The sequence below is a fragment of the Hirundo rustica genome, chromosome 3 (assembly GCF_015227805.2).
Source record: "Hirundo rustica isolate bHirRus1 chromosome 3, bHirRus1.pri.v3, whole genome shotgun sequence".
Taxonomy (NCBI): domain Eukaryota; kingdom Metazoa; phylum Chordata; class Aves; order Passeriformes; family Hirundinidae; genus Hirundo; species Hirundo rustica.
The window spans coordinates 60,010,730-60,034,223 of record NC_053452.1 but is presented as its reverse complement, the minus strand read 5'-3'; the positions used below and the strand labels follow the sequence as shown (position 1 = coordinate 60,034,223).

At 38.9% G+C, this 23,494-nt stretch overlaps 1 protein-coding gene across 3 annotated transcripts in view; it reads right to left on the bottom strand.

Annotated features, from left to right (window-relative positions):
- Nucleotides 1–23,494, bottom strand: part of STX7 (syntaxin 7) — a 32,445-nt gene that overhangs the window by 2,285 nt on the left and 6,666 nt on the right. For all 3 annotated transcript variants that reach the window (XM_040059771.1, XM_040059772.2, XM_040059773.2), the window contains 7 exons: nucleotides 8,288–8,357; nucleotides 6,650–6,740; nucleotides 4,887–5,024; nucleotides 4,179–4,231; nucleotides 3,433–3,523; nucleotides 2,730–2,802; nucleotides 1,663–1,745 (listed from right to left, as the gene is read on the bottom strand). In XM_040059771.1, the coding sequence (XP_039915705.1) occupies nucleotides 1,663–1,745; nucleotides 2,730–2,802; nucleotides 3,433–3,523; nucleotides 4,179–4,231; nucleotides 4,887–5,024; nucleotides 6,650–6,740; nucleotides 8,288–8,357 (599 nt within the window). The remainder of the gene's footprint in view (nucleotides 1–1,662; nucleotides 1,746–2,729; nucleotides 2,803–3,432; nucleotides 3,524–4,178; nucleotides 4,232–4,886; nucleotides 5,025–6,649; nucleotides 6,741–8,287; nucleotides 8,358–23,494) is intronic.

Genomic DNA, 23,494 nt, shown 5'->3' with positions numbered 1-23,494 from the left:
AACATCTGTGTCAGTTCTTCATTGAAGCTGTCAGTTCTCTGCCCAGTACTACCCAGACCACCAAATTTCATAACAATTCTCTTCTAGTTTTATTGTCTCATTGCCAGTTCTTCCACCATCAGGCTAAGATTTCTTCATTTCATTGTTTTACTTGCTAGAACTTAATCTGTTTGCTGGAGTACCTTCCTCCTGTGTCCATTATCTCCTTACATTCACAATCTCTTCCTTCTGCATCCTGATGATCCCCTCTTACCAGAAATGCATTGAAGTCAAACACTTCCCCTGTAATTCTACTTAAGCAAGGCATGGCAAACTTATTTCAACATGCAATTGATCATTCCCACAAGTGATGAAGCAGCCTGGCTTCGCCCATATTGCTCTGCTGTGTGAATGCACTCCACAGGGCAGATGAGTGATACAGACAGAGCTCATCCAACCACAAAGAGGAGCTGTAGGGCTATCAACAGCCTTGTGCCCTCCAGCACACCTGGGCCTCTAACACTTCCTTGAGGGGAGCAGGCTAGATGTAGTAGTTGCTGAAATTTTTCAGCACTTTGCAACAAGGATAAGTTTTCAAGCTAAAGAAAGTTCAAATCCAAAGCAAACAACACAGTCCTTTCATCCAAACACAGCAACTCTGCGGTGTTTGGTGCCTCCTGCAAGACCCACTGAACAGAAGCTTGTAAAGTCTTGATAACCTTCCTTTGAGATCAGAAGATCCTTTCCTCCTCAAAATAAATCATGAAGCTTTTCATTTTAAATTTCAACCAGAAATCTTATACCTTACACTGAAATTATTGGCTCCTATTTTTTTTTTCCTGATTTTTTTAAGCATCAAAATAGGAGTCATCAAACATACTTAATGTGCAAATTAGTTCCACTGAGAATACAGTTCAAGGATTCACCACTTCTGAAATCAGCAGCAGTCTTTCAGACATTCTGTCACTCATTTACTGTCCTAGCTACTACTAACACACATAAGAAGATTTTTTTTAAAAAAAAAAAGTCTAAAGACTAACTCTAACTTAAAGGGGAAGATTAATTACTAATAAGATTATTTCTAATAAGTTCTAAAAATGTTATGAATAGATATAAATAGGCATTTAAAGGTATTAAACAGCATTTCAACGAAGTTTGACAGTTTGAAATATGTTTTCAGCATCAGAGTAGAAAATAGCAAAAGCTGGATATATACAGCTTCAGGAAGATTTTAGACAGCAAAAAATTGGTGCTAATTGGCCACATCTTCTGAAGATTTTCCTGCCTATCTTCCCATCTCCTCCAGTGATCTCCAAAGGCTTGCTCTCCCATATACAGGAACCTTTAACTTCTTGAATTATAAAAGTAAGAGTCTGTTTGTGTAAAGCTTTTTTGTTGGTTTTGGGATCTTTGTTTGTTTGTTTTAAGTAAAGGTGTAATTCCAGGTGCTGTCATAGACTCTCAGAAGGCTTTGAAACAGTCTGGCTGGAAACAGCCTCACAGGAAACCCAAAACTTTCAAAAGTCTCTGACTTTTATTTTATATTGACCTAGAAATACCATTGTAGTCTAACATAAACTTTCAAGTCTTCAAGCCTTGAGGAACTTGCTAGGCAAAATCCAAAGTGCATAAGAAAGTGTAAGTCAGGATTACTGCAGGACAGTTTCAGACAACTGGCATTACCTGGTAGTTCGCTGCTCTTGACAGCTGCTGGTTTGCTTGCTGCACATGTACATCTGCATTTTCCACATTGGCTTCTATGCTGTCTTTGTTTTGAATAGAAAGATTTCAAATTTTGGTAAGTCATAACTCAGACAAAAGTTTGTAATGCTGAAATATACTTAAGAGCATATACAACAGCTGCCCCAAAATCTTGGTGTCTTCATCAGCATTCATCAATGTACCTTGTATTACAAAAGCTTGACTCCTTCCTACACTTATGCCTGACTTAATTCCAAAACTGCCCAGGCAATGACTGGCTGAATTCATGTCAGGTAACAGCTCTCCTGTTCTGCATGCAGGGCTAAAACTTGGGATACCAACCAGGGCAGAAATTTTCAGTACTTCTACCTGTTTTTTTCCCTTTTAAAATTACCTTTTGCTTGTTCTCCAACTTGCTACTTACTACTCTCTCCTCAGATTAAAAGAAGCCCTAAGGTTTATGACACAGAGGCAATGGACCAAACAATACCCCAAAAGGCATGATTCTAGTTTGTTATTCTATCATATTGACAACAGATTGTATTGTTTTCAGTAGAAAAACATGAACCAATTATGGGTCAAGGTGATTTAAAAAAGCCCTGAAAATATATTCTAGACATAGACAAGAGCATGGCTTAGCAGTTGACGCAGAAAATGGATTCTGCAATCACATCTTGTTAAAACAGTAAACCTGTTTGCATGAAAGGCAAAGCATGAATCTTTGCTGAATCTGCATGCTTAGATCCATTAAAAAACACAGTAAATTGTCTCACATAAACTCCAATTTTATGTACAAACAGTTAAAAAAACTACTTTAGAGACGTTTTATATACATGAAAAATCACATGTTTTAAAGTAGATTTTAAGCAGTTTTTCTTACTGCCTTCCCAGTCATCTCAGTGAGCCTAGCCATTATTAGGTTGTACCTGATTTGCTTTAGCATTGAGAGCATCATTAGAGGAATTTTTCCAGCAAACGGAAGTTCTACACTGAAGCTCACCAGAGAAACTGAATAAAGAAAATTCAGGTAATATTTGAATTGGACTTACCTATCACGTCACCTTGTTCATGAATCATCATTCCTAGATCTTTGAAAATTTCGTTGATGTCCATAATATCAGCCTGCAAAATTAAATCATTAATGTACATCGCACACTTTAGCATTTTAGATATATTGTTCCTTCTCCTCCAGGGTGCATCCATGACTCTTTATACCACAGGATGAAAAAAAACCGTAATGTGCTTATTTTGAAGGTTTTTCTGGTACTTTGAGACTGAGTTTATGAAGCCCTTACTCACAGAAGTTTCAATGAAACAGAAAATCTCTGTATTTCCAGAAATGTTAAAAAAATCCACTTAAAAATGAACATGTTGAACAATAGATTGAGAAGACGTGTGAGGAGAGGTATAATTTTGCTACATTTATATTCACTGTTTAAAATGGTTCTATAATATGACCATACTGGAAAAAATTGTATGTACTTTTTCATGCAATCACACAAGCACTCTTATTCCACAGCAGAATCACTGAAGTTAAACACAGTATATCAAAACATGACTTTCATACAGTAGCTTTCAAATGTACATTTCACATCCAAAGAAAATATTTGCAGTTTTGAAGGGCAAAACCACACCCTCAGGCAAACCCAAACTCCTCAAGATCCATGCCTCCAATTAATGCTCATGCTCCTTTAAAATGCTATTCTTTGGAATATCAAAAGCACATTCTGCTGTAAAACCACTTGTACTTACTTCAAGCTGCCTAATGGAAGATTCTCTCTCCTCGATAAGACGGAGGTCATCTTCTGTAATTTCTTCATCTTGCACTTGTGCTTGTGGCTGACTATCAGATAAAAAAACCCAAAAGCCATGCATAATTGAACAAACACAATGAGAAATTATTCAGAAGGATAAAACTACAGCTAAGTACACAGCACATTTTACATTATCAGCTAATGAACTGTGTGTTTTTACCCTTGTCTCTCCTGGCTAACAGAAACTATATAACCATCACAGCTTTGGCATAGCAGAGCTGCTGGAGCAGTGCTGCATAGAGCAGGTGGCTGACTGGAAATTCTAATTATGAATACAAGGTCAAAGTTCCTTCTGAATGATCAGCTGCAGAGTTTACATCTATTTGAGCAACAAAAAAGAATCAGAGACTAAGAAAAAGTTCTTGGAGAGTATGGAAGTAATGGGAGTTCCTTGTAAACACTGGGCCCATATAACAACAGTTTTACTTTATTCAAGTTGGGCTCTTCCCTAAGTTTGGGTCCCAGAAAACCCAAATGCAGCAGCTTAAGGAGCTTAAGGACATGGTTGCAGCTGAAGCATCAGGAAAAAAGGAGAGACATTATGTGAACTGCTTCTTTTTCTCCCCATGTATGCCATCAAAGTATCTTCTCTAAGTTAAAAACCAAAAAATTCATGGGCAGCTTGCTTCCCTGCAGGCCGTTTATGCTGAGCTAGGTTAAGGCATATTAAGTAATTCAACCTACCTGTCCCAAGAGACAAGTGTTCCTTCTTTGTAGTTATCTTCTGGAGCTCCACCCTACATGATCAGTTTTTAAAAATATAAATAAAACATTATAGCCCTGAAAAGAGCACTGGCAGCATTTCTATAGTCAATACTAGAAGGAGTCAGTACTAGAAGGTTTCTAGTAAGTCAAACTGAAACATGATTCAACATATTCTCATCCTGATTTTGTTTTATGCATGCATAAGGCTGAAATACAAGCAAAAGCATTCAGCTAAGTAACTGCCTGCTACAACTTACAAGTACAGAATGTGTATTTGGCACAGAGTGAAAAGGCGAAATTGATATACTGATGAGGAAAAGCTCAGCATCTGAAGCTACTCAGCACTTCTCCACCTTTATACTCCACTGAAATCTGGCAAGTCATTCTTCCCCAAAGGAAAAAAATCTGTTGGTATCTAAAGGTAGAGCAAAAGCATTTCAAAATCTACAGGAAGTTGCTTTTGCAAGATTATAGCATGAACACAGGGACAGTTCATTCCTTTGTGTGACAAAGGCAAGGAGAAAGTAGTAGTTGTCCAGGGAGATTATTACAATGTAATAGGACATGCATTTAGACTGCAGCATTTAGACTCAGCTATAAGCTAAGTAGCACTGTAGAGGTGAATCTGACATAGAACACCACTAATACCAAGGTAAAGAATATAGCGGCACATTTTCTGATACTTACGGACACCCTTGAGCTGGCTCTTACTCTGGCTACAAAGTCTTTTTCCTTCTCAGCAGCTTGCCTTTGGAGTCTTTGGAAATTTGTTAGTGCTGTGGTGAACTCACCCACGAGACGGTCTTTCTGTATTTTTCTTTGACGCTGTAGGAAAAGATTTTACCAAGTCAAATGATTCAAGGCTTTACTATTTCCAATCTGCTAAATGTCAAGGTATATATATCCTTTCTTCTGAATTGGGGTAAGGGAAGGATGTCAACAAAACCATTTGCAATTCCAAGGACAAACCTTCTTTCCTTATGGGATCACATAACTACACAAATTAAGGCGTTTAAAGAGTAAATCAATGTATTTATTTTCATTTAACAGCTGGAAATGAGAAATGGGCAGTGATAAGAAAGCTTCTACCTTTCTTATTATCTGATGATTGTAAAATCTTCTGCTTTGGTGTGAAATATTTTGACACCAGGAATGCTAAAATATGCAGAGGTGACAGAATACAGTGGGGAGGAAGGTTGCAGAAAAGAAAGGACAGGGCACTTAATATGGATTTTACATAAATGCTGGAAATACATATTGAACTGAAACCAGAAGTGGGTTCACATACTCCTCAAGTGCTTTAGAACAGATCCAGAAATACTTGTTCTAACCTTTCAGGTTTGCTTTTTTTTTGAGATGTAATGAAGGGAAGGGGAATACTGGGCACCCAGGAGAGCCTCCACCATATTTGCCTAAATATATGCACACATCAACCCTTACAAATTTATGAAAGGTTGTCATTTGTCATCCACGAATCTGTTAATTGGGAATTTCATTAAGAAATACCTTTGATAAAAGGATAAAATTAAACAGTAAAACATGTCACTGTAAACTTTTCAACTCCAAGATAAGCAAACAGAAAAAAAACCCAACTAAAGATACCTTGGCTGAACTAGAGGTTATATACCGAGACCAAGTTTTAACACTGCTGTTAGAATTTACAGCTTGACAGGATGAGCACACATGGATCATGGCCTATCATTTGAACTCAGTGTTTCAAGACTATTCACTTTCCCAAGGGCTCTTCAGTAACTACCCACGGACCAGGCAAGTGGTTTAGGTGACAATAACCCAAATCCATGTTTTCTAGGATCCTGTTGTTCTTGCCTTATTTAAGTGACTGATTTTGCTAGGATAAGAAACCACAGGAGGGCAGACAGGAGTGTGCTAACCACAACAGCCACTTCACATGTTTCTGACTGAAAGATTTTACACAGACCTCAGAAAGACACAGTTTAAAGACTGCACAGGTTTATTTAGTAGCAGCTCCTGTCTAGTCCTCTTGAGAAAGGAGAAGCCTGTGACAAGACATAGCACATATGCTGATCTGACATGCTATGATAATAAAATTATTCAGACAGTGAGTGAACAGTGTTTTGGCACACAATTCCTTGACCCTAGAAGCAGTCTAAGTGCTGGCAGAGTCAGATACAGCATCACTGCAATGGATTACAAAGTGTCCAGCTCCCTGAAAAAGCAGAAAGGCACAGCACACTGCCTTGATTCCCACTACTTCAGTAACATTCCTTCATTCCTGATACATAAAAACAATTTTGGGACAAGTCTGATCAGCAACAAAATATTCTTACATTTTAAGTATTCCCACATTTTGAATATATGTTGACTAATTAAACAGTGCTTTGAAAACAGGAATAAAGAACTGAAGTGACTCAAATACTTTACATGAGCCAACATAATAGTCAAACAAGCCATGCTTTTTGGTTTTATACCTGTTCACTTGTTGCAGGCAAAGATCCAAATTCTTTAATGTATTTGTCAGTTTCTTTGGCAAGTTGGTTGGTGTATTGCTGCTTCTGTTGCCTAAAACCAAATGCAAATTTTCATTAGAGACCACTGGGTTACTTTGCTAAATTTCACTGATTCTCAGAAAAACACCAGTACTAAAAGCTTCTCACAAAGCACACAAAGCCATCTTTATTCTGTTTTTTGCTGTAAAGGCATGATATCATGGATTCCAGGCAGGACAGACATTGAAGAAGGTGTGTTCCTCAGTGTGACAGCATAATTAATAATTACTCACTTCCCCCCCCCCCAGGTTTCTTTTATTTTATTCATGTGTCCCAATGCATTTGTAGTAATTATGAATACATATATACTTTTGTTGTTATCACACAATCCTTTACCAATATTCACTTTTTGTTTGTTTGTTTTTCCTGAAGCAACTCAAGTTTTTTACCTGCTTTGGCATCCTACCTGCCCAGTCTACATAAAAAGGCTTTATCTGGAAAACTATTATCAAGCCATCAGCATCAATATTTAAAATAATCAAGTAACTCTTGGAAAGGCCAAATATTCAGATAAGTGAAAACCAGACAAAAACTCAAGCAAGCTTATTATATATACATAAATTATCCCAACAAGGGTCTGAAGCATGTCATTAACAAGAGTTGCTGTGCTGTTTAGGTGTGAATTTATGCCTAGATCCTGTTGGGTTATTGCATAAACTGTTTGTTGCTCTTCACCTATTCCCAGTAGAATATCCCCTGTGGATTGTACGTGGCTAATGTTAGGAGCACTGAACTCAGGCTATTATGAAGCAATTTGGCTGTTCACACAAAATGAACATCATGATGACTTTGTTCCAACACATACTCCTCCTACTACTCCATGGCCACAGCACAGCACAAAACACACAAAAAATGCCAGGGTGAGCACATGTTGCTTACATGCATTTGTGATGCTGAGATTAATGTGGTAAAGGAGTTTAATGAAAAAAATCATAATGGTTCATTAGATGATGCAGAGAAGTAGAGAGCAGCTGCTGTCTCTCCTAGAGGCATATTAGTGAAAGTCCACCTTTACGTGACTGAACTCCAGCAGAACATCTGCCCTGGAGTCTGATTTTACTTCTTTTATCTTACTATCTCTGGTAAGTATTTCTGGTATGTATTCTATAATGTCATCCCTTACTGTAGCTTTCATCACTAAAAACGACATTCCCTTTCCTCTCCCAGTATCCTACCTCACAAAAAATCCACCTCAATATATTCATTACCTTGTGACACTTCTGCAGGCAGATTGGAAGCATTGACTGGAGTGGAGGGGTGTGGGATATGTTTTTGAGCAGTGATACTGGTTTCTGGTTGTGCCACTTTGCTAACAAACAGCACAGGTTTTACAGATGCACTGATACTGCAGGCAATGTGCACAGGAAAATCAGCTGATTCAAGTTTACAGTTTATCCTACTTTTAGAAAGCACAGCCCAACATCTAAGTTTCAAGTATTTCTCTATGCTCACCTTTCTTTGGGAAATCAAGCACTCTGCCTAACAGACATCCACCTCATCACCTAAGAGGAGATTGTTTACGATGCAAAGAAATTAAGTGTTTTCATGTGAAGTACTCACAGCTGTTGCCTCAACTCAGGCGTGTCCTGTGGTGTTCCAAGTTGATGTAGTATTCTTTGTATTTCAGCAGCTGTTTGTGAAGAGGAAGAAAAATTTGAATGGGACAGAGACAATTGCTACTCAGTTTTATGCATTTTTGCTTGACAATTCTAAAGCCATATAAATAAATTGACAGAAACAGATATGCAGGACTTTTTCAATTTACTACAAAGATCCCATTTCTAAGTCTCAGAACAACTGCTGAATGATTTTTGCCATGTCAAAGACATGATGAAAGATTTTTCTTATGAAGGATGGGAATGTATTCAAATTTTTAGGTAGAAACAGGCAATTTAAAGATTAGTCAACAATTTCATTATAGTAAGTCTAAATCAGGGGTTTTATTATATATTTTTAAAATAAACAGCACCATTCTTATTCTAGTTTATTTTATGCATATAATTTTGAAAAACTGTATGGAAGACTTCTATAACATTATCTTACACAAATATTTCAGAACCCGTGCATCAATGAAGAGACAGCAACAAAGCATTCATGGGTTTACAGTACATTAAAAAGGAAATAAAAGTCATTTCCCCAGGTTTAAATTGCAATTTTGAGAATCTTATGTTTTCAAGTCACTGGGATACAAACTACCAGTGATTTTTAAGTGTATTTCATAAAACATGTTAATTTTGAACTGGAAGAAGTGACATATTGTCTAAGTCTTATTTTCAGCCTAGTATATTGTACTGTCACATGAAAAAGCAAGGAGAAAAATGGACAGAAACTTAAAGGATAGGTAGTTTTTCACACTGCAAAACTCATAGCTTCAAGATGCTTTATCTCAGTTTAACAACCTCATGTTCTAAACAGAACAATAAGTATTCAGAATAAATCATTTTGCTTGACTTAGGCTAGAAGTAGATTTGTCTTCCCTGTGGCTCTCCCCAGGCAGATTGGTGTACTGCACAGATGGATACGGTAATATATTATGTGGGATCCTCACTTCATTAGCTATATATATATATTTTTTTTTTTCATAAACACAGTTAAAAATGCAGTAAGTGTCAACTCTACATAAGGAAGAAGAAAATATTTTAAAAAGAGAGTACATTTCCATTCACTATAGAAGCAATCTGCAGGAGACAGAATTTCAGATAAAATAAGAAAATAAGCTAAGAGTTATGTTAACCAGTTAGATAAATCTTTGATTCCTTAAAGCATTTTTAGCAATAATATTAATTCTGATCTTTGCTTCATAACAAGTCTCCTGTGAACGTTGTATAGATGATACTGGATTATCTACATTACTTTACAAAACATCCGAGGTTGATGACTGCTATAGTCAATACTTTGTGTGCACACCTAGGTAATGACTATATTAAAATGGCAAAGTTAGATTTACATGAGGTAAAAAAAATCAAATACTTAAGTGTTTTTGAGATAACTAAACCGCATAAACTACTAACAGAATTTTTGTGGGGAATAGCACTATTAAAGGGGTTGCATGCAGTTTGTATTTTAACTGAGCTGAAAAACAGCAAAACGTGAGTGAAGATTTTTGGTTTTGGCTACAGTCAGCACTGGCTACCAAGGACCAGCCCTTCCCTGCCTCCTGCCTGCTGGGAGAGGCAGTGTCCGCCCGCCCGCACACTGATCAACACGAGCTCGGGGTGATGAGGCTTCCTTTTTATGGTCAGTGCAATGCATTGTTCTAAAACAAACGAAAAGATAACTGGCTGGTGTTATGTCCAAGAACACAGAGTTTTAATATCCATAAAACTGAACACTAATTATCCTGTATTTGTTCCAAGGCGCTCTCCCTTCTGACTGTCGAGCCGAGCAGCTCGGTTATTCCGTACGTACTTTTAAAAGGGAGAGTAAAAAGAAAACCACAGAAAAAGTCCTGCTGTGTCTTACCGTCACCTAGCGGTGAGCTGTTTAACTGCGAGTAAAGAAAATGCAGGCTCGTGTTAGAAACAAAAATTCCCTGAAACATGGCCTATACTTAAAACATTGGCATTCCAAGCTAATTGTATATTTATCCTACTTCTAAAGCTGAACACAAGTGGATAATTGTGAGAAGATTAAAAGCCAGCAATGCAAAATTGGTCAGATATACAATTCCAGAGGCAGAGTTCATGGCAGTTCAGGTCTTGTGATTCAAAAATTTAGCACGAAATTGAAGCACATTTTACCATGAAGTCTGTACGTATGTGTAAAAATAGCAAATTTCTAATAGGACTTCAAATCACAAGGGGAAAAATTAGAGAAAAAAATTCCAAAGGACTGAAATAATAGCGCTTTTTTAATGCTTCCTGTAATTCACTATTTTCCACCTTAACCTTTCACAATAATGGGTATTATTGAAAAAAATCAATTATTTGTTTATATGAAGTATACCACATAGAAAAAAATGCATATTCAAGTAAGTAAATAGAAAAAAAAAAGGCAGAGCAGAAAAAGTAAATTTTGGGCAATAGTGTTCAGCAGCACTCCAGAAGATGCTTGAGGAAAAAGCCAACAAGTTGGCAGGACCAGTGTAACAAAGGAAGTAGAGAAGCTGTCTTTCCTGAAATCTTGATTTCAGGAAAATATAAATAAATAAATAAATAAATAAATAAATAAATAAATAAATAAATAAATAAATACACACACACACATATATACACACACACACCCCCACAGGTTGATGAGTTAAAGAAATCCAGTCTTTGTACTTCTTTGTATTAATATAGATATGCTGGAGTGTATACAGACTAAAAAATACATTCCTTATAGTCTTATAACTCTTTTGGTTTGTCTTGTTTTTACTGATTTCTCACTGTAACTACTCCTCATTCAAATATTTGATATAATATTATACATATAATCACAATACCCCGTAAACTATAGACATTCAGTTTATAGTCATAGTTTCATGAACAATTTTTTTTAACAGGATTAAAGATATTACCACGGGGATCATAGAGGGAAAGGGTCTTCCTCCCTTGCGTGCCCTCACAGGTCTCACAGAATCTGGTTAAAAGCAAGAACTAGCTTTGCAATGTCTTAGATCATAAGACAATATTCTTTCCTTTCCTCCAGGGAAAAGTAGGGTAGCCTTAGTGTCTCCTACTAAAGGTTAGACTGCCGAAATACCTCTGCTTGCTCCTTCCACTGCTCCATTTGTGAAACAAGCAGGGAGAAGAACCAAGAAGGCAATGAAGAGCAAAACTGCTGAAAACCTGGGATTACTCTTTGGAAAACCGAAGTTCCCAGATTCCTGATTTCACTGCTGATTGTTGTATTTCTAAGGGTACTGCCTTCTTTTTTAGCTAGCTTTTCAGTCCTGTGTAGGGAGTTCAGGCTGGCAGATCACAGCACGCAGCATCTGCTCTGGTCCCCTCACTCCATGAGTAGCACTCAAATGTCCCAGAGAGCCAAAGACTTAGGCCTAGCTCACAAAGCCCTAGCACTGCACTGTACACATACCGGTAACAGTCAGGGACCCAAGATCACGGCACAGTTTTGACAGGTTCCTAGGGTACTTCACTCTGTCTGGGTTTCCCTTCCTCAATTTCTCAATGCTTCAAACATGCCAAGGAGTTCCAAAAGACAGCAGTAATCTAAGGTCCCTCATGTCTTGGACAGAGACTGACTGGATCTTGTGCATGATTTTAATTCATTTCAGTGCAAAGTCAGACCCTGGCTCACGTGAGCACTTAGGCTCCTTGGGCATACATAGGTGACTGCTGGACTTCGCTCAGGAGCTGCACAAGGGCACACACCACGTGTGCATGCAGGCGTTCTTTACCACAGTCACCGGTGCATGGCAACAGCCTGCATCACAGGCTGCAAACTCCTGCAGCCACTTCATAGTGCACATCAGGGAAAATGTTTGCATAGAATGAAAATCAACAGCTCTGTCAGGGCTCACACCATACCGGAAAGAACAGCACCTTGCCAGCTGTGGGCTGGCGATAGAAGAAAGCAAGTCCATTTTGGAAACTGAGCAGAGCAGGAAGCAGGGTACATGACACTATGCAAGCAAAATGCCTTTTTTTCCCAAGAAACTGCTGTCTTGTATGCAAAGAAATCTCTTTTTTTTCACCTGAAAATTCATCTTGCCTTAGAAAGAAGCAATACTATAACATTAAGAAGACTTTTCATTTGTCTTTGCAGCATTCCTGAGCAAGATCTCACAATACACAACTATTAGCTGATAAAAGCTACTCAGCTTCTCTAAGGCTGGTCACATGCTCAGAAACAGGTCAGACATGGTTAATAATGAGCCTGAGAAACAATTAAGACCTAACCTGAATTCCTACAGAGAAAATTATTCAAGAGTCAGCTCATGTTTATTTTTACTAAGCCAAACAGTGGTTACATTTCTAGTCAGTGGAACACTCTTCCTCTAGTTAAGGAGAACATAAAAAGGAAAGTAGTAGTCTCTGATATAAAAGACCTCCTTTTCTTCACAAAAGTCGTAAAGGTAGAGATAGGTGCAGTGAAAATATTTACAATGTTTAACAGGTAGGAGTACTTGGGAAACATGCTCCTGACTGAACTGTAATACATTCATTTTTTTTCATAAATAAAGAACCATGTTTCACATACTGGATCACAGAACTACCTTTGCTTTAAAGCTGGCTAGCAAAGAAGAAAGTTTCTTCTCCTTCCTCCTCACCTTGTCTTGTTTTTCAGCCAGATTTGCAAAGCTGTTTCATTACTACAAATAAATCCATGCTGACATAACTGCAGGTTCTGGTCCTTTAAATCACAACATTTAAAAGGTGGCATAGGAAGTTTTAAACTTAAAAGAAAGGCACAAATAAATTAATACAATGAAACCCAAAATGTAAACAACCTCCTTCCTCTAAGATCATGGATGCAAATAATCTTAATTCCAAACTGTGTATTAGTAATCACTGTAGAAGCTGTAACACCACAGCACTGCTGCAGTAGAAAAGGTAAAAAACCCCACCCAAATCCTTCCTATGTGTGGCGGTGCAAGAATTGTTTTATTAAGTTTTTATAAGGAGTTTTATGTTATGGTTCAGTTCACTGTACCCCCAGTTCTGTAACAGTCCATCCCCTTTTGAGTTTTCTGTATAACAAGGTGTTGTATGTCAATCATCCCACCCCCCTCCTACCCTTGTCCATCCCCTGTCCCCCCGGCTCTGGGGCATCTTGTCTATCACTTCGGGACCCCGCCCCAAGATTGGGAAATTCCCATGGAGGGCAGTCGAGTGATAGGTTGCCCGGGGGGAATTCCTTTCCTCTGGGTGCGAGTGGTCAGAGGCTTGGAGGTGGACACCCTTTGTTGCCCCCTGAATCCCCTGATTCGTTATCTTGTTGTAACCTCCCCTGAGTCCTCCCCCGCTTGTAAGGTGAGAGAGGCAAATTCAAACTCTCTCTGGCCTGCAGTCTGGACGAGTTACGGACCTCCCGCAGCTGGGCCTGAAATAAAACCATCTTTTAACCTGCTTAGCCAAGAGCCATCCTTTTCTACCGCTGCTGTTGTCAGGACAATATTCGGTCCAGCTGCTGCTGAGAAGCCGGGTCCAGCAGGTAAAGTTAACCTGCTTGCATATCCGGACTGAAAACGTCCTGGTCGCTGTGCAGATCTGAGCCAGCCAGAGGCCAGCGTCCACCCAGTGCGGAAGAAGCACAGCCACACTAATGTTTGAAAGGCAATGCACCAACTAAGAAAAATGGAAATGAAGAATAGAGTGGAGGTCACCCACCTTTTCTGGCAGGGCTGAGAAGTGTCCAAACGCTATTGTTGTTGTTCATCTACAGCATTAGCCAAAGGAAGCTGAGGATGGTCTTACTTTGCAATGTTTACCAGTACCTCCAGCAACAGGAGAGCAGCTTTCTCAAGCTACCCACAATCAGCTGTCTTCCTACCTTAAACTCCGTTCTATTTCACATTTGGAAAATTAAACTTTAAAACCTCAAGTGGCCATGACCAAACTTGTTGCAGCTTTACAGATGGAGAATGACATGTATCAACATAATCCTGAGGGTTCTAAAAAATATACCTCAGTAAGAAGCATGAAACTGAGGGCAAATTTGTTTAATGAGTGCTGCTTATTACCCCACTGCCGTAACCTCACTTCTTACTTTATAGCCATCCAGCTGTTTTCTTCAACTTCCTTGAGCCAGACCCATCACATTGCCCAGTTACATAAAGCTATGGTCTAATGCATCCACAGAAATTGTGGCACTCACTGGGTGTGCATGGAAGAAACATCAACAGCAACACAAGCAACAAACACCGAGGCACTGCACTGCAGAGGACAAGAACCAGACAAGCAGGCAGGGCAAGCACAATGAAACCTGCCTTACAAAACAGCAAGGATTGGGACCTCACAGGAAGAAGGAGCAGAACAGCTCCTCCTGAATGTTAATTGTAATGGTCCCACCTATGTCACCATTCTATACTTAAAAAGGGACAGACAGGGTTTTAGTAACTATCTGAAGTTCACAGGGCTAAAACAACAACAGGTGTTTAAAGACACTGGTTTTCTGTCATCTTCCTTACTCCTGAGCCCAAAGAGAATAAACAGAATCAGCAAAGTGTTCCTTTGTGTACACCTAACACAACATTTGATTTGGTCCATGTGAGCCTTATGGTCCAGTCATGGCTCCATAAGGCAAATAAGCAGTGACTACAGCACCAGCACAGTCACCTTGCAGAAATGCTTTGTCAAATACCCCACATGCGCTGTGGTAACTATGAAGACCGGCTGGGTAACTATGAAGAAATCTCCTACTTCTCTGCAGCCAAACAAGTGAGTCAACCAACAGCACATCCAGTTACAGATTAATTTGTGTGGAATCTAATAAACTTCAGAGCAGGTTATTGGAACAAAAGAATTATGTGTTAAAATTACACCAGTTCAAACTGCTTTTGCCTGGGGACAACAGACTTCCTCAATTTATTCAAATCCAATTCAATGTGTTTTCCTTCTGCACTTCAGCTGAGGATACTTGATCAAAGATGAAGAGATGCTACAGAAAACATTCCTGGATCAAGGAAAATGAAGAGAGATCTTTTACAAGTGCATCTAGTGATTGGACAAGGAGTCATGGATTCAATCTCAAAAAGAATAGGTTTAGGAAAAAATTTCTCTACTGTGAGGGTGATGAGGCGCTGGAACAAGTTGTCCAGAGAAGTCGTGGATGCCCCATCTCTGGAAACTTTCACAATCAGGTTGAATGGGGCTTTGAGCAACATGATATAGTGGCATCCCAGCAATGTCCAGGGGTTGAAACTAGATGATCTTTAAGGTCCCTTCCAATCCAAGCCTTTTTATGAGTCAATGATTCTGATTTAGTTGCAATATCTTCATCAGATAGTCTTCTGTGTAAGACCCTCTTTAAAGCTATTAGTCTAATTCACACTCCCTCAAATTTTACATAAATCACAATGCCACAGTGCTAAATTGCTAGCCCAAGAGTGGCAGATTATCAGAGAAATCAAATCCAGGACACCAGTCAAAAGACACCAGCTTACACTAAAAAGCATCCCCAGGGACTCACCTAATTGGAATCAAATATCTAAAAACTTCAGTAATTTGGTTTTAAGTAATTTGCTTTATTTTGTCTTAACTCAGTGTATAACACTGATTATTCTAAAACAGGAGAATGCATCAGCACAGAAGAACAGTAACTGGTGTATGTGTGGGAAGAAAAAAATAAGATGAGGATGGGCCTGAAGACTGTCCTCTGTGCTCTAAGGACTAAAGACTCAGTAAGCACCGAAGAGTGGGAAAACATCCAGTCTTGTAATCTTTTCTTTATATTTTGTTACAGCTTCTGGCATTTCGAAATAGAATCGTGGCCCAGAGTAACCAGGAACACCAGCAACAACGGCTCGAGTTCAGGATCTGCCCTCAGTTTTTTCAGTGCTGTTGTAATTATTTCATTCTAGTGTACTCCCCTCTATAATGGTCCTTCAAGGACACAGTGAAGCGGGATTGAAGAATTGGCTGTTCTTCTAATGTGGGTGTAGGACACACTAAACATACACTGTTTAAGTGCACAATAACTGATCATGCAACCAATTATTACAGCTCAGCCAAGGGGAAGTCATTAAATCAATCACTTTATATTCTTATCTTAAAGTGACCCTGGTAACTTCCTGAAACCTGGAAGTTCGAACATTTCTCTAAAGAATACCAGTAGTTTATTAAATATGAAAATGAAGCATTGTTCTTCTGCAGTAAACAGTAACTGGACAAACACCATAACCCAACCCACTCACATGAAGGAAGTCTGGTTTTTAAGAGGCCAGGTCACTACTGCAGCTACCTCGGGAGCTGACATGGAAGGAAGCGCAATACACCACAGACTGGTCAACACAAGCAAGTAGCTGCTACTGTGGGGTCACTCACAATCGATCACTGGCCTGGGTTTATTCTAAACCCTGACGGGTGTCCAGCCCCCAGCACAGCAGTTTTATAGGAGATTTGATAGAGGGCTTTCTCTATAATGAAGCTGCTATGTAATCTCCTGTCCACAAGGAAGAAAATCCAACAGAACTGAGCTGCAGCAGGCATTTGAAGTACCTTAGAGAGGATCTGAAACACAACTCTCTAGAGACAGGAAGCAGCATGAAGACCCTGGCCACATCCCTTCTCCTCTGCTGCAAATGCAGGCTGTTTTGCAAAAGTTATCTTGTCAAGGTGAGTCCACTTTTACTCGCTCCATCAACAAAAGCAACTGTTGCAGTAAAATTGTGGATGTGTTCACTGGACACCTTGCCATACATAATAATTATAATGCAATACATTGTCAGTCAAGGAAAAACTCTGCCTTTTCTGTACATATTGAAACTGTGCTGGGGCATACATGGAAGACTCATTTTTTCAGTCAATTCTGCTGCTAGCATAAATAAATCCCTGTCCCTCTTGTGCAGTGTCATCCAAATAAAGACAAATAAGACAAAACACAGAAAAAAAAATCTTAAAACTTTCCAGATTCATACACAAATCTGTGAGGCATGCATCTTTAAATGTATATGCTATTTTACATAAAACAAAGCCTTCAAGAACTGCATGGATATGATTCAGGCTTGAGATTTTCAGAAATACTTTATTTCTACAAGAACTGTGAGCTTCGTAACTTTACCTCACTGCAAAGACAAGCATTTAGAAAGACCCAAATTAACTAACTTTCTCCTCAATCCCTCAGCCTTGGAAGAAATCCAGAAAATGAAATGTGGAAGGATAAAATGGTGCTTAAAATCCCCAAATAATCCAGCCTTTTCAAGGTTTTATAGAAACTTCATTCTAAATCCAAGAAATCTTCCGGACAAAAGCAACAATAATAATATAGAAATTGTTTCAGCTGGTTCCCACAAAGTTAAATCTGGTTAACTGCATCTAATTGGAAAATTCTGACAATACCACTGTTAGAAGTTTCAGCAAGCTCTGCTGGGAGCCTATTTTCTTTAGAGCCACACCTGTGCAAAACCACACTTTATATATAGACAAAACAGAATTTTGTTTTCATACAGGCTCTGATTTCAACACCTCAGCGATCTCATTTACTTTCCACGGGCCCATCTGTGTTCTTCTTCAGCCAAGAGTAATCATGCGAACCTGCTGGTGTTTCAAACGTAGTGACAGATACAGCTTTTCGTGAATGTTTCAGCCTTTTTAGCAGAACATTTTAACTACCTACAGGGCTTAAAGCACAACATAAAAGCATCTATCAAAAGTCTTAATAGTTTTCAGGGTTTAATCTACATTTATGATTTTCTACAGTTGGATAATGTTACAGCAAAGCCATATGATTTATCTAATTTGACTCCTATTTTAACAACATTCAATGAAAATAGTAGCTTATGCAAAACTTGAAATGTAAAAGAAATTGAACAAAATTGTTGTCACAGGACAGGTATCACACGACAGAGGGATCTCTGCTGGCTTAAGCTGACCTTCCAGGAATGTGCTTTATATGAATTGAAGCTTGTGCTGCCTTAACAAACATCAGAGGAAGTCAGCAGAAAGCAGAAGTTCCCCTGAGAAAGTATCTCTCAAAGTCAGACAAACCCCTCCAACCATATGTGGATTGTAGCTACTGAATTTTATTTGATTTTATTTTTATTACCTTGCAGCATGCAGAGAATGTGTTGACCTGGGCTGATCTTCAGTGTGAATGAACAAATCAAATACTCTATCAGTGACCCACCGTGCCAATACTGAGCAAGGGTAGATAATGCCATTCTTACTGGTCTTGTAACCAACTCTGCACAAAATGCTGACACAACCTGGAGGAGTTGGGTAGCAAAGGAAGGGTTTGGTAGGGAAGGAATATGAATGCATTACTACAGTTAGTGTAGGGTCTCCAGCTGCTTGATTACTGTTTGTAAACAAAAACAAAAAAATGCTTTAAAAGAAGTGTTTAAAACCCCAAACCTGAGTATATTTTACCAATATGAGGCTTTGTTCTATGTTCCCAAGCAAAAGGCATCATTCTAAACTGCTGCTAAATGGACAGCTCCCAAAGCCCAGCTCAAGATGACAGTGGAGACTTGAGAGTTACATATCTAGCCTGCACCGTTACTGCTTTTCTTCAGCAATTTTCTTCAGCACCATTATTGTTTTTCTTCTTTATTGCTCCAAGTACCATATTTGGTAGCTACAAATAAAATATTAACTACAAAGCAAAACAAAGGCATACTAGCCTGCTTCCTCAATGACCTACACACAGCAGAGTTATTTCAGTATGTGGGGGGAGGAAAAAGCATGGCTGGCTACTTCTCGCACAGTTCCTGTCACAGACATGAGTCAAATCTTTCTAGCTGAGCAAGAGGCACCTAGTCCTCTAATTGCATCCTTCCTACATTTCTAACTGTGTTGTTGCTCCTGTACAGAAATGCAACTCCCATTTTTCTCCCTCTTGGGAACATATTTTTAAATAAAATGCTTTCCTCCTTTAGCCACACAAAGAGAACCAGTTCTTTAAAATGCAGAAAACAGTCAGATTTCAAAAAACTCCTACCCTACATCTTCAGTTGTGAGAAGTCTGAAAGCTACATATTTTAAAGCCTTTAAATTAGGATTTTTGTTTGTTCTGCTCAATCTACTTTCATCTGTCCACTTGATGTAAGATCAGATTTATACATTTGTATGCCCTTCCAAAACAGATGGAGGAAAACAAACAAAAACTCCCACCAATAAACAATCACATACGGATTCAATGCACTCATCCTCCTAGGCAGATCCCAGTAGGGTAAATGAACACGCCTGGTAGAAATACAATTTTGTAAGCAGGCAGAATTTGTTTTGTCACAGAGAAATATATTTTGCAGAAAAACATATTTTGATAGCTCATCTTGTATCTGTGTATCATACCCATTCCTTTTCTACCCAGTTGCTGTAAACAAACACCCAAGAGGAAATATTTCAAGGAAACATTGAAGGAAGGCATTTAGATTTGTCTCAATTTAATAGCACTGCCATTAAGCTGCTAAATAAGTGAGAGTGCTACCTGTGAAACCCAGTTCTAGAACAACTGCTCCTTCAGTACACACTGATTAAAACACCTTGATAATAGGTTCTCTGTCTGCAAAGGCCAGACAGGTTGGAGCTCTACATCCTACATACATTCTTCCACATATTCTCTCCTCCATATTCTTGTTCTTCATATTCAGAAAGTTAAGGACAAACCTCAACCACCTTTAAATGCACTGGACTTTTAAAACATGAAATGTAGGTCACCTAGATTTTATAAACAGATATAATTCAGGCCTGAAATGAGAATTACAGTTACTTTGGACTAGAATCCAGGGAGACCATCAAACCTTAACCATCAGTTGTGTTCTAGTAAGACAGAAATTTAGCAGCTGCCCAAGTCTAGCTCACTATACACTTCTTTGGCTTTATTATTTAAATCTGAAGATCCCTTAGCTGTTTGCAGATCTGCTTCTCATCATTGTTAACACAGACCCAAAACCAGACATGGCTTGCAGGCATCGCTGACCTGACTGAGGTTCAGCACACAACACTGCAGCTCATTCGAGCACATGTGATTCAGACTCCCCAGACTTCAGAGCACTGCTCAGAGTCACATGGATACTCTAAAACTCCAAGAGTTAGTCTGAGAGCCTAACTCTCTCTCTCCTGCCTGAGGCCCACCACTCTCTTTGGATCTCAAGAGCAGACTCAAGTTTTGCAACTCCAGCTTCTCAGTGAAACTGTTGTAACAAAAGTAATAGAGAAATACCCCACAGACTAGTTCCCTAAATCTCAGCTCAGAGATGTCGCTGATAAAACATGAATTTCAGGCTGAGGAAAGCAGACTGTTCTCTAGATGTTAAGTGATGTTATAATCACTTACTTCTGCAGAAATGCTGGAAATGTGAAACAAAGCACATCCTACTCTAAAGAACAGCTGATAGAAGCTTCTATACACAGAATGCTCTTGGGTTGGGGAACTCAAATACAGGCAGGTGTAAGAGAACTCACAGTACAGACAGCAGCATATGCTGCTTCCCATTAGCTACATCAATTTCAATCTTCAAGGTCCTAGAAAGGACTCACCAACACCATCTCCTCCAAAGAAACTTAAACAGCCCAGCATTTATTGCAATAGTTGAACAAAGGTTTGTACAAGGTAGAAGCAAATTTATAGCTCTTAACACATCTTCAACAAAACAATCAATGGCATGATTGGATCAACAGATAAAAAAAAATCTTTTTTAAAGTTAAAAGGCTAACCAAACACAAATGTAGGTCCTTCCATTTACGAAGAACAACCCAAAGCAAAAAGAATACTATCTTGCAAGTGATATAATTATTGAAGTAGTGTGTTAAACCAGTATAGAGAGGAGTCTTCCTAGTCAATCAATAACAATGGGCTAAATGAACTAGGAAAGAAACCAGAGTATTAATACAACAGCAGCATCCTGCCCATGCATTATGAAGCCTGAGGTACTTAATATACATACTTTATCTTGAAACAGATCAGATTTATTACTTGGAAGGTATGTAATTCAACCTTGAAGAAATGTTAAAGATTGTTGTTCTCACCCATGCTACTTCCTATAAACTCAGGTATATTACGAAATCTTGGCTGCACAATTATTTAATATAGGAAGTTCTCTATTGTCCAACAAGTTAAAGGGCCAGCTCATAGCTGGAAGGGTCAGTTTCCTTTCAACTAACCAGTATCTCATTTCCATCTCTGTAGTAGTCTTCCCACTTTGCTTGAATGTTAGCAGAACTGTGAACTAGTTTTGAGGTACCTCCTGAAGTAGCCTCGTGATCTGAAATGAAACTCGCTTCCTCTATTAATCTCACTCTGAAAACCAGAGTATCTACACACCTCCAGGTTAACCAAGAAGAATTCAAATGTGTTGACACTTCTCACAAATGCTTAGAATTTCTGGGCACAAGTGCAAAACCAAGTCAACTGCTTAGATGGAAACCCATGCATTTAGGGTCAAGATTCCTGTGTCTCTTCCCCTTCCTGCCTAACCAAGATGATAAATCACAGTCTAGAAGACATATTCAGCATCTCAGTAGCACTATAGGTGCGTACGCTTGCAGGTTTCTTCCCATTTGACCTGGAAGTTCCTGCAGCTCACACATTCCAATTGAAAGCTGGACAGGTACTACTCAGAGGAAAAAAAGCTAGGAAAGAGTCCATAAGTCCTTAGAGACGGCACTTCAGGGAACACATTCAGGATGTCCATAGGATCCAGATCCTCATAGAATCTAACAGAGAATGGACTGCAAGAGTAACTGAGTGGTTACAGTTCAGTCAGATCTACAGAAAGGCAAGAGATGGAATCCAGGTGTGTGCTCACCAGAACTAGAAAAGTGCTTGGCTGGAGCTTTTCAGAGCAAATCTCCTGTTTCTAAAGCCACGCAGCAGTGAGGCTAGGAAACATTTGGACATGGATCCTGGCATGGCAGTAGCACCTATCTATTGCTCAGACTTTAGCCGTCTAAATTTCAAAATACAAAAGACAGCAGGACTGCAGATAAATCTTCTGGTATATCTCCTATCTATGCATGGGCAGCTTGCCTTGGGGAGGAGACACAGAAGAAGGAAGAGAAGGTACAGAAGGGGAAAGATGAGATTAAGGAATCACTGAGTCCAGCACAAGACAGTTAATTATGTTCAGCAACTTTCACAATACTTCAGTTTCAATCACTGATTTTACTTTATGTTTTCACCTGACAGAAAACCCATTTTTTACATCTTGGAGCCACAGTGTCTGTCATATGTTGGCAGCTGCCTCTGGAAGACCATCTTAGAAGCCATCAGACTGAGTGAATTCACTGAGTAGATTTTAGGAACTAAAGCACACAAGGACTTTTACAGAGTTGGTTTGTTAACTTTAGGTTGTGGAAATACAACCCTGAAGTACAGAAACTTTTCAATAAGGCAAAATTGCAATTTTTGTTCCTGTCTGTTGAGATCTTAAGAAATTCTTTCTGGAAGAAAATACAAAATGTAATTGAAAAAATAGGAAAAAAACCAATCTGTGCCACCAACCTGTGCTACAAATACCACCTTCTAGAATTTGTCTTGCAAAACAGAGATCAAAATTTAAAAAAAACCTGATATACTTTACTGTCCAGAATTCATTTGAAGTTTTAACATTAAAATACTCATTTCTGCATGCACTCTGCATCCTGCACAACATAAAACACATGTACCAAAACTAGCTACGTTCTTCCATTACTACCTCCCTTCTGATGAACCATATACTTTACACAATTTGTGAATCAGGTTGTATTTGCTTCGTATTCACACACATTAAAAATAAAATGGAAAATGATGGAAAAGGAAAAAAGGATTGAAAATCCCAGCAGCCTAATTAACCTCTAGCTTGAATACCCCAATTAGAAGCCTAAAAAATACTAAGTAACATGAAACTAAGCACTGGTATATTAAAACTTGCAGAATCTTATTTACCTATCTAAGACATACAAGGGACAAGGGGAAGCTACAAGGCCAGCTTCTGTCCCTGCTAAAAAATTCAAGCTTCAGCAAATACTTGATGCAATCCTTGCTCAGCAAACACCTCAACCTATCATCTTAAAGTGCCCTTTAACTCCCAGGACAAAACTGGTGAATACAAAGTGATACTATCTGTACTGATCACTGTTAACCATGCACATGAAGGAAGGAATGGACATGCTGCGTGGGGTGCCAAATGAGTAGGCAGAGTCAGAGTTAATTCCCATGAATGACCCTGAGAAACTCACCTCGAAT